Raw genomic sequence first — 11,690 nt, forward strand, 5'->3', positions numbered from 1 at the left:
TGAGTGCCCCTGGAAGGCCCTGATTCGATTATGTCCAATACTTGTTCCTCTGTGCTTGGAACCCGAACATCGATTGTCGTCCACTATCTTCCTGGAACCACTGTCCTTGCCCTTTGTTGGCGTGAGTTCTTTCAGCTTCTGCTATGTTGCTGTAGCATTTCCCCTGAACTAATCGCATATCCGCGAATTCGTGAAAGTAAATTCAAAGTAAGTCACAGTTTGACAAATTATTGTTATTATTGACAAGGGCTATCCACCTGTAACTATCTGTTAATGACAAAAAACATCATTGCCGCTGTGCCTTTTCATGAAAAAATTTTAAAATAGAACTTTTTTGATATTAAAAATTTTCGTAATTTGAAGCAAAGATCGTAATTTTTTTTTTTGAATGCTTAAGTATTCTAATATGCTACCAATTAAACATGGAACAATTTCAAAATAATGCTTAATAACAAAGTTGAAATTCGATCTTCAACTGTTAATATCTTCTAGAAATTTTCGAAAAAAATTTTTCAATATTTTTCTCGTACTTCCCAAGGGAGCCTCTATCACCCCTTAAAAGGAATGACGCCAATTTTGAATCACCCTGTATATATACTCTTTCAATCAATGCTATGAGGAAACGATCTCTAAACGCAGTTCGGATGTTGGAAGGTCCTCACTTTGAAAGGGTGTGATCACAGATGAATAGGGCATTTGGTACTCGAAAATGCTTGGAGGTCACTTAGAAATAGAGAATACATGAAAAACACAGAAAAAAACAAGTTTCTTTGATGTTTTGAAGATATTTACACTGCTTGGATAACGTGAAGTTCCTAATTCCAAGTGAGAGCAGTCGCACGTGAGAACTGATAAATTTTTGAACTGCTGGGATCATTTGAGACCAGATAGGGACGATACGAAACGACCAAGAGAACTGGAACATTAAAGAAAGTAGAGAATCTTAGGTCTACTCATCATCAGTACATCAGTTACATAGCGTGTTTGGGATATTTTTGTTTCGCTTAGTCTAAGGAGGTGAATCTCCTGAACCAAGTACCAAAGTGGCGCTGTTGTCTAATTTAATATTTGTTTTTTCACATTCTTGGCCCTACTGCATATAATTCCTCAACTACTTACTATGCTCTTGCAACTTCATTAGACTAGAAATCAATGGGAAACAACGCTTCACTATGATCATTTATTTTTAATAATATTATTATTATCATTATTTAAGGGCGTTGTTATAGTTTGTCGTAATAAACGAATAGTTAGCAGACCCTTTCACCTATATAATTTCAACATTTATATCAACAAATATAATAAATTATAAAATGTTACCACTGATAATTAGGTTATCTTATCCCATCGGAAGCCTTGGTGAAGATGATAAGGGTCTACATCAAGGAACCTATTTTGAAAATGTTCTAAATTTATTTAGCTCTGTAGAGTAGATTGGGTTTCTAGAACGCAGAAATTTTTGTCCTTTAAACCTCAAAATAAAATTGCAGTTACATGATATCGACCCTTTCCCACCCGATTGGGGCCTCTTTGTGTATACGAAATCCGAGGCGTCTTCCTTCAATTTAAACTATTTAAAGGCAATTTCTATACTTCCAAAGGAAGACGCCCTCATTTCAGTTATCTTATCTACTGGCTAACACGTTTAGGCATCACTTTTAGGCAAACACACACATATACGCGTATAAAAATCCCTATCCATTAATTGTAATAAGTCCCTTTGTGTCCTGTAGTCCCATTTACAGATTTGTAGGAAACACACCTAATTTACATGATCTGGAAAGTGCGGTCAGTAGAGTTTGTTTGGGAGAAATCGGCTTAAGAGCCCATGCAACCCTTAGGGACTTCTAGCCGTTAGAACTTGTTGTGTACAGGCCAGGGTTATTAAAATTGAGTATATTGAGGTTTAAAAACATGGAAAATCTGGACCTGGCGACAGTAGAAGTTGTCGAAAAAAGTGAACCAACTGTGTCCCAACTGAACGCTGATATTTCACCAATCATAAGGTCATAAAAGAACGACTATACACCGTTGCTACCAAGCGGTATGTGCCTTTCATTAGCTGCGCCCTTCTAACGGCCGAACCCCGATAAAAATACATTGACTGTAGATTTTCAGTTATCTCTAGTGCAGTTTGTTGTAGGTATACCTTGTTGTAAGCTTGAGTTGGTTAAACGTAATTTTTAGAATTTTGGAAATCCTACATTACTTACGAGTTTCACTAACAAAAGTACAGCAACCGCTGAAGGAACAGAGTTTTAACAGAGAGAAAAAGAAGTTTACCCGGATTATATTGCAACCAATTCATCGAAAACTCTCATCTAAAGCTCCCTCGGCCATGACAAGGTCCCGATCTGAACCCTATAGAGCGTCAACGCTTCATAACTCAAAGTTGTTGCCATGCTTTTGCCAGCTACTGCACCTGATAGTTACCTTAGAACCTAGATAAAACTAATGTAGGTACCCTTTCTTGTCGAATGAAAAACGAGCTTTGCTATGGATATTGTTTAGAAGTTGATGGCAAAATGTCCTCTTGAAAGCTTGTCGTCGAGTCTTCCTTGGTAGCTAAGGGAGGAATCTAGAAAAGAGACACTTGTTATTTGCCGGTGATACAAAGCCGACGGAATGCAGAAAATGAGTGCTGAGACGGTGCTGAGTCAAACCCTTTGTCGGTAAATGTGTGAACGTTAAGCGGAAATGGTGAAAGCAGCACTAATTCGATTTTTTTTAGCAGAAAAACCATTCAGCTACTCACCTCTGGGTTGAATAGTGTGTTTTTCAGATGTTTTGTGAATGTTTTTTGTTGAGTATTTTGGTCGCGTGCACTTGAAGCAGAAGCGGCTCGTGATGTTATTTCAAAGAGTTTTACACTGAAAGGGAAAATTCTCATCTGGAGCCGCCTCTGGCCCTAGAAATTTCAAACCAACAGCTACCAGAACCCAAACTATTAAATATATAGAGAAGCGAAAAAGCTAGAAGAAAGAACTAGTTGGAACGGAACCTTATAAAGCGTAGGAAGTGTTGATGTGACCACACAGGGAAGTGGCTTCTGTCTGTAAAAGAAAATACAGAGACGTGTTGTTGTGTTGGAACCAGCTACACTAAGTAGTATTTTTGGGCGCCTACCAAGTACATATGTAGAAGAGAACAGTGTGTAGAAGAGAACCTCTTAGACCAAAATAGATTACCAGGTTCCTATTTGTCGCTCTCTACTCGGATTTACCTGTTTGTCCTCCTCTAACGTTGGTAGAAGGTCGTCAGTAGAGTGGGGACTAGGAGTGGGGGGCATTCGCCCAATCGACATCGAGTTCATCTTGGATAAACGTCGTTGCATCTCGCGCTCTTCTTTCTGCTCTCGCTCGCGCTCATAGCGCCTGGCACTGTAGCTGCGCATGGAACTAGTGCTGTGTATGGACGCGATGCTCGGCCTCCTTGAACCTTGCGGATAATGTTAGGTTAGAATACCATCGCTTAGTGGCTTTAATGTGGCAGGCAACATGCGGACGATCTACGTGCAAGGTGATGATTTAAAGATGAGTGTGAGATGAAAATTTAATTGGAAACATCGAAGCTGATTGGAGCGACCATGCACAATTGGTGCGAGCTCTTTATTGGAAATCTGAATCAAGCGTTTCGAAAAGTGCATTTTCTAAACAATTTTACACCACTGCCATCTTGCTCTGCTTAACTCAAATGTTTTCTCTGGTTTTTCGGAAGAAAACTTCCACATTTTTCGGTTAATTTAAGCTAAAATACTGGGTGTTTATTCAACGAATTGATGCAACTCAATTCGGTCACCCTGTATATTACCTTCAATGAACTTGAGTGATTAAGTAGATTTTAAGCTAGTGTTTGGATGGCTCTAATGAATTGGTCACAACATAGAGAAGACATGGTGAACTGACATCGAGCTATGCTTATCCGCTTCAACAGATATAAGAGCCCCCATGCGCACAGATGTAGATTTGCTTCTCCTGCGTCTCGTACAGAGTGAGTCAGTTTAGAATAGCAGCGATTTGGTCGTTTGATAGAGCACTTTATTTTTAGTTAATTTTGTAATTTGTCGGAAGCAACTCTTGGGCTTTTAGATAAACATAAGTGACTCACATAAGACCCCCATTTGTACACATTTAATCCACGATCAACTTGGGAAATTGCCTTAACTTAAAATAAGCGGTTCTACCAAATTCCATAGTCCTTGTTAGTATAAACTGACCTACTCTGTACCGGTCAGCGAAGCAAACCTGCATTGTAGACAAACGTACAAAAGTTTTGCCCAAACAGATGGGCCAGCATCTACAAAGTTTTGAATGGCGCAATTTAAAAACTAACCACAAAAACGCTTTAATGCTGACATGTTGGTTAAATAGTACATAGTATCTGCCTGTATGCATGGTAGCCGGTGTGCTTTTTCGACCGAATTTAAAAATGTTCGCGAGTTTAAACGTCTGCAATATTTTATTTATTTTGCTTCTTCGAAAGCTAGTCCTAGGACAATTAGCTCAAGATTTTCCGGGCGTGCGAAATAATATGTAAAAATCAATTGTATGTGGCCAAGTTTGAATCATCCGTTATTCCAATGGAAGTTTCCAGTTGTAAAATTCAGTGTAACCTAGTAATATGCATTCAGTTCGGTTTTTAATCGCTGCCCCATCTGTTCAAATGCGGCAACAACCCTGAGCCCCTTAATGGATTTTATACATTTGGCACAATGGGACAACACAGCACAGTTGGGCGAGCTGTCAGTACCGAGATTGGACTCGTCACAGCCGCTCGCCACGTAGTCGCAGTACGACAAGAGCAAGATGGCGGCGGCTCGAGCCGCACCTGTACGGGATTGCGGCACGGTGGCTGCGCCGTAGCCGTGCAACGTTGCCACGCTGCTGGCGCGGCGCGTAGTTGAGCTGCCCGTGCGCCGCGTGGATGCCTGCGAAGTAGCGCCGGCGCGCGCCAGGATAGGCAGAGGTAGAGATCCTGGAAAAGAGCAACGGACGGTGGGGTAATGGTAACTAGTCGGGGTCAGGACCGGGGCCGGTTAAGTTAAAGTTTAAAACCGGGATCAAGCGCCTGGATGGTTGAATTTCTTCCAAGACATTGAGAGAATGCAAAATGCACTTACGGTTAGGAGCGGTTCTATGTACTATGTGGGTTGGGGCATGAACTAAACATGAAGATGAACCAAAATGAGAATGCCAGATACATAACAACAGTTTGCCATAAAGGGATGTTTCACTTTTCCTTTTTGTGAGGCAGGTACAGTTTCCATGCACATCAATGTCAATGTTCAACTACCTTTAAGAGCACGACAAAGCATAGCAAATTTCATAGTTTTAATGTGAGGGCAACGGGTCTGTTCGTTCATTTCCACATGTTATCAACGTTTTTGGTTTGGGAGCTTCTTTAGAATAGGAAAAAAAGTTCAGAAACTGCTCTGGAACATTTTGATCAATTCCCTTGCAATATTAACAGTTCGTTAGCGTTTTTGGTCCTTCGAGCGGGATGAAACTGATGCAAATAATTTACGGTTTAATACAAAACAAATCGATGACACTTCGAATATTTCGTGACGTTCATTCACGTCGGTTTTGGACGTAATTTGACTGTGACAATAACGCGACAACGTTGGTGACGTTGACGTATTTACATCCGACGTCTCTGTCACATGATTATCACGTTTACGGTGCTCACTGGGAACTCTGATTACTTTCCGCGGAAACAGTTATTGGCATATCGAAAAAAAAGACCACATTTAACAACCATACTGTCCAAAATGCACTTGATATGTAAATAACAGATTGGATTAATGTAAATGCTTACCTGGATCGCTGGCATACATGATTGGCGGGGCCAGATTAGCGTTGCCAAATCGATGTCGATGATGGCCAGAGCCGTAAAGATTCTGGTTGAACAAATGTAGCACAAAGCAGAGGAGCCCCGACAGAATGGCAATTCCCGATAAAACTCCCGCAAATGTTGAAAAGTCTTTCGTTATTACCTGCACGTCTGGAGAAAATGAAGCATAGTCAGGTTAATGATTATTTTCGTGCGCAGCACAACTTGCCTTCTGCGCAGAAGACTTTCTGCGATGGTTTCTGAATTGATACTGAGTGGTAACCATTTTGGCACAGGCAAATGGCGTTGTGGTGGATTTGAATGCATGATGCGTGTTGGTCAGTGTACACGCACGTTTCGTGATAGTAACATTGTTCTCCCAATTTCTTCGCTGCAAATTAAACATCAGTGATTTACGTGAAAGTTGACTAGCATGAGTCTTGATACTCAGCTAAAGCAAGGGTTTGACCCTGTCAGTTTAGGTCCTAACTAGGGCCTTAATTTCCGATTGCAAATGACCATTTCGTTCGACATGAAATTCAAATTGCCTTTCGAAGGAAAGAAAACTACCGAAAATCGTTAAAATTTTCACTTTCTTATAAAATCGAAAGTTGGAAATTCCTACTTTCAAATGCCATTTTGAACATTCAAATCCAGTTTTCCTCTTCATAATTCGGACTTTCGACTAAAATTTACAACTTTGAAAAACAGGGTCCTTCCACACGTTGAAAATTCACATCCAGCTGAAAGGCCTGCGCCAACAGGCAGGAATTGTTATTTTCTCCTTTTAAACTGTTGTAAGCCCAAAGTTGAAATTAAAATGTAGGTATTTATGTTTCAGAATATCTGTGTTAAAGAGACTGGAAAAGGTTTTGAGTTAAACACAAACTCTCATCGTTTTTAACTAAAACTTTTGAACCTTACGACCAAATAAATGTTTTGTCTTCGACTTGATATGTATTTTTTAGTTTGAATTTCTAGCCACGCACATCAAATTAAGTCCCAGTTACGACTTAAAACTGAAAATTCGCTCTGACTTGGATTGTTGTTAGAGTAACTTTAAAGCCAACATTTTAACTGAAAAATCGAAGGCCGGTGAAGTTTTGAACAGGCAACTTTGATTGTTAACTGTGAGTTTATTCCTTTAAATTGTTAAATCGGCGGTTTTAGTGTAATTATGCGACTTCTTGGACAAAATCGGCTTTCGAATGCAATTTTAGCGATTCACATGGATATTGTCCTCGACATCTTCACCGAACAGTTGAACTCTGGAAAGCACATTCGCACAACAAATTCCGATAAAAAAACAGCTAGAAATTGTTCTTTTGTGCAAACTTGGAAACGTCATTTAGCGCTGGAATTCTATCGAAAACTTCGAAATTTAGTCCTCAAACCGTAAGATCACAATTTCTACTAAAATTTAATTCAAAATGTCCACTGTTATTTGAGGTTTGGACATTGATGTCCAGTTGCAGCTCAAGCTCAGCTTTATTTCAACTTGTGAAAACTCAAAGCCATCAGAAAGTCAATGAACCGGACTTTCTACCAAGCGCTTAAAAACTATGAACAAAAAATAAAAAATCAACTAAATCTTGGTGGCCTAACACGAAGCTCATCTCATAACTGATACTTCCGAACTTTAAAGTAAATGCTTAGTGTTAAATAAAGCCAAAATTTCGTAATCGAAATTATATTTTGAGCAGAAAATTTGACATTTTTTACCACAAGTAAATGGGGATTCTTTGTTTTAACCCAATACTCCAAGCGCAAGCCCCGAAAGTTTCAACCAATTTTCAAGCCCTTCAATGAGCTGTTAAATGTTCAAAATTTTTTATTAAAGTTTTAAATTTGGTTGCAGAATTAGAAGGATTTCAACTTGAAATTCGGCATTAATCGACTGAGTTGAAATTTTATTCGTAAGTTCTGATCTGAAAATGTCGCTTGTAAATGAAAATTTACAAGGTCGCCCTGCCGCTGCTAATTCCAGGCTCATTTAGAGGTTTTGGCTTAGAAAGAAATGAAATTTACACTCGAATTTAGACTTCCCACATACTTACGTTTACTGCAACCGTAATAGGCATTGTTGAGTTTGACCGGGTATTTTTTCTCGCAATCGCACTTGTTGGTAACCGGATTGCAGTAGACGTGCTGTAGCCTGGAACTGCAAGTAAACTCGCATGGGGCTCCCACAAACAGTCCTTTTTCTGCAAGACATAAAATACCCTTAAAGCGCTCAACTTTTGCCAGAAAAACCGATCAGTTTTCCTTCCAAAAAACGTTTATTAAATAATTAGATTAATCACTGACCATTAGTAACATTGATTTGAACAAATTCTTCGTTATCATCTTCAGGCACCAATGGTTGGTCGTCGTCTTCGTCTTCAGAGTGGTAGCTCTTCGGAGGAGGCAATCGTTGGGCGCTCGAAAGCGGCACGACTGGTAAGTACAAAAGCAACAACATATACAGGGCTAATGCGAGGTGTCTCATCTCCTGAGGTTTCCGTTTGCCTCTGGATACGAGGTGGCATTCGATAACATGGTACTCCGTGACTATAATCAATGCGAAACAACCCTAAACTAGTAATAAAACTAGAAAATCCAGGGCTCTACACAAATAAGTTTTTTAGTTGCGGAAATAATCGAAAACATTCTAGTCTGTTTGTCTGAACATTCGATAGTATGAAAGTTTCGGGAAATTAAAGAGACTAGTCCTAGTACTTAATTGGCAGTAATACGGCTAAAGAGGCCCAACAGAAGTAGAAATTAGAGCAAAGTAATCCTCTATAAGTATTCCAATCCACGGTGTTTACTAATGTTACCCTCAAAAATTGGCGAACATTTTCGGTTTTAGCCATAAGTGAATTGGTGTGTGTACGTGTTCACTTGATCCAACAGAATCGTTCTTAACTAGAGGAAATTTGTTACCTTGAAAATTCGACGATCAATAATACCTGGTTGAAGAAGGAATTAAAATGAAATCGTGCACTTGGTTGGCGAGTCGTTGAGTTTTGCGTGCCACTCAACAGTGTTGATTTGCACTAAAGATTGGTACTTACGAGAGTTAAAAATGTTTATGATAATTTGTTTATTGACGTGAAATTGGACACGAAAGTACGAGAACTAGCCGTCGCGACGTTCAGCTCGCGTAGCGTCGCGCGCTTCACGAAGGGGATGATTTTGCACTATTGCCACCCAATAGGGACCGAAAACATGTGGCAGCTTGACTAGAATATTACATAAATTACTATTCAAAGTATTAGGTCAATTTTTCAACAGTGAGTCTGCAGAGTAGAGCTTTTGTTCTTAAGACAACGAAGTTTTCGACACGATGTTGCCACCGTTAGGGGGTTTTCTTGTAGTCTACAAAGTTGTTTTCCCGCTCACCTCGAGGTTTAAAAAGAAAACAATAGGAACCTCCAATCTATCAATTTACTGATCTCAAAACTTGGTTCTGGCACAAGTATTCATATACAAACAGTGCGAATCAGCGGTTCTGTCGGAATCATTTTTTGGTTCTCCATTTCTTGGCTCTACCTCATCCACTTTGGAGGGTATTTCGTCATAGACGGGCTCTGAAATGGATACCGGCAGATACTTCTGGCTGAAATTGTACTGAGACAGAGTGTCCACCTCTGAGGACGCCCTGTAGCTGCCTGTCGACGGTGGATGGTCGTATAAATAGTGTAGAACATCTAGAAAGGACGAGTTAAAAAAAGGTTTTTATAAAATCGATGAACATTCTAAATAATCTTGCCTGATTTCAAATGGTTTGCCTGCTTTGGATAGGACAAATTCAACTCCGGTGCATCCAAGCCAACCCCCAGTCGGTTCAAATTAGGTTCTCTGGAAATTGCCGCTAAATAGGTGGGATTCTCAAATATTGGAGGATCTATAAAAAATGAACTGGCTGTTTTAAGCGGCGCATTCCTCATCTAGTGCAGATTAAATTGTATTAATTTGTTTTGTATGTTGGATCAAGAAATTTGCTGAAAATTTTGCTATTTATTTACGTTGGAGAAAATGGGTCCGATTAGTAACACTTTCTTTAAGGCTGTTTTTTATTCATATATATTGAGTTGATATCCGAGTTTAAAACAGGAACTTGTTGTGAGGCTCCGTGGCGCAACGGTAGCGCGTCTGACTCCAGATCAGAAGGTTGCGTGTTCAAATCACGTCGGGGTCAAGTTTCTTTTTGAAAATTTGTCTTAATTTTTCAGCTTGATGAAAAAAAATTCGTTTCGTTTTGTGACAATTCTTTGAGAAAGTTTCCAATATTGCGTAAATATTCACGACAATTTGACTTTCTCAGAAGAATCAATGTACAGTTATATGACCACTTATGAAGACCACTGTATATTTTAAGGGATAAATGTCGAACGATCGAACCTTGCAAACCTTTCAGAAGTTTTACGCAGCCAAGAAAAGTCAAGAAATGAAGATACAGTAATAAATGAAGCTGCGGAAGATAATGTATTGGCCATTGTTAGCCATAATGCATAGATTTCAACCAGAGAGCAGCAGAATCCGGGACTTCCCAAAACACCGTGATGAGCTGTAAAAAACCACAAATTTCATCTGGATTTATAAATTATCAGTATCCCAAACTTTTCATACAGGAGATGAAGAGCTGCGGGTGAATTTTTGTACATGGTTCCAAAACAAATGCCAACAAGATATCAAATTTCCTTATAAAATATTGTGGACCGATGAAACTCGATTTACAAATTGTGCTATGTTTAATCGACACAATGAACATCTTTGGAATCAAACAAATCCCCACCACGTTGAGCAAAGTAGACCACAAATTAAATTTGGGTTTAATATTTGGAGCGGAATGGTAGGTTCAAAAATCATTGGACCACTTATTTTTGAAGGCACCTTAAATGCGAATCGGTATCTTCAATTCCTTCGGAATAACCTGGATTTTATTTTGGACGACTTACACTTAGAAACATGGCGTAATGTGAAATGGGTTCAAGATGATGGCGCTCCTTCGCATAATTTTTTCCAAGCACGGAATCATCTGGCCGTAATATTTCCTGGGTGTTGGATTGGACGAAACGGCTCTATTTTATGGCCACTTCGATCACCGGATCTTTCACTCTTGGATTTATTTTTGTGGGGAGCCGTAAAAAACACAGTTTACAAAACCCAATATTCCAATTTAAATGTACTTAAAGAAGCTGTTGTTAGAGCATTTGAAAATATTGATGGTCGGCCATCCAGAAAAGCAACTCATTCAGTTTTGAAGCGTTGCAATTTTTGCATTCTTAAAAATGGTAGACTTTTTGAAAATGTTTTACAATAAAAATTAAAGTTTCTAGAGTTAAATTTTAATTGTTATTGGTATGATTTTATTTTTATAATAAACACTTTAAATGAGCAACTGTCTTAATTAGAATAAAGTTGTTGCCAACTTTAACGTAGTTGTCAAAATGAATATTGAAGCATACTGTTAGTAGTAGTAGTAAACATCTTTATTTCTAAAAAAGGCTATCGACCTATCGGTCTTTCTGCCCTTGTTTAATACATGCAGTCTTAATCTAGATAAAAAACCAATATGAAAATTCTCCTATTCTAGGTTAACAATAGTAGCAGTAAACATCTTTATTTCTAAAAAAGGCTATTGACCTATCGGTATTTCTGCCCTTGCTTAATACATACAGTCCCAATCTAAATAAAAAACAAATATGAAAATTCTCCCATTCTAGGTTAACAATGTTATTAAATAAATAAGATTTCAGTGGCAAGAAGAAATTATTTTATTGTCCACTAGTCCGTTGCGTTTGTAAGTGTTCGAGTAGCGTTAATGTAGGGAAACGGAAGCGGGATTGTCTGGTTGGTCTTGTAAGACAAAG

The 11,690-nt window shown here is 38.9% G+C and overlaps 2 protein-coding genes and 1 non-coding gene across 5 annotated transcripts in view; 1 reads left to right on the plus strand and 2 right to left on the minus strand.

Annotated features, from left to right (window-relative positions):
* Window positions 1-1,166: 1,166 nt before the first annotated feature.
* LOC109533742 lies at window positions 1,167-9,227 on the minus strand. 3 transcript variants are annotated; one of them, XM_048660469.1, is made up of 9 exons: window positions 8,758-9,227; window positions 8,140-8,382; window positions 7,890-8,036; window positions 6,062-6,223; window positions 5,818-6,003; window positions 4,828-4,974; window positions 3,224-3,438; window positions 3,002-3,053; window positions 2,496-2,578 (listed from the first exon to the last, which is right to left on the minus strand). In XM_048660469.1, exons 2-8 carry the CDS (start codon window positions 8,318-8,320, stop codon window positions 3,003-3,005), a joined length of 1,089 nt encoding a protein of 362 aa, XP_048516426.1. In that variant the 5' UTR covers window positions 8,321-8,382; window positions 8,758-9,227; the 3' UTR covers window positions 2,496-2,578; window position 3,002. The 3 variants fall into 3 exon arrangements, with proteins under 3 accessions (XP_048516425.1, XP_048516427.1, XP_048516426.1); XM_048660468.1 differs by lacking the exon at window positions 3,002-3,053 and having other exon boundaries at window positions 1,167-2,578; window positions 8,758-9,226; XM_048660470.1 differs by lacking the exons at window positions 3,002-3,053; window positions 4,828-4,974 and having other exon boundaries at window positions 1,167-2,578; window positions 8,758-9,225.
* A 20-nt stretch (window positions 9,228-9,247) lies between these two features.
* LOC109534225 overlaps window positions 9,248-11,690 on the minus strand; it is a 15,072-nt gene continuing 12,629 nt past the window's right edge. Inside the window, exons 6-7 of the mRNA XM_048660466.1 lie at window positions 9,587-9,721; window positions 9,248-9,524 (exon numbers count right to left, since the gene is read on the minus strand). Of these exons, the coding sequence (XP_048516423.1) occupies window positions 9,271-9,524; window positions 9,587-9,721 (389 nt within the window). The 3' untranslated portion in view covers window positions 9,248-9,270. The remainder of the gene's footprint in view (window positions 9,525-9,586; window positions 9,722-11,690) is intronic.
* Window positions 9,944-10,015, plus strand: Trnaw-cca. Its single transcript has one exon. It is a non-coding gene; the product is annotated as a tRNA-Trp (tRNA).

The sequence above is a fragment of the Dendroctonus ponderosae genome, unplaced genomic scaffold (assembly GCF_020466585.1).
Source record: "Dendroctonus ponderosae isolate FM_Combo_2020 unplaced genomic scaffold, Dpon_F_20191213v2 Dpon_F_20191213_1, whole genome shotgun sequence".
In the NCBI taxonomy this organism is placed as follows: Eukaryota; Metazoa; Arthropoda; class Insecta; order Coleoptera; family Curculionidae; genus Dendroctonus; species Dendroctonus ponderosae.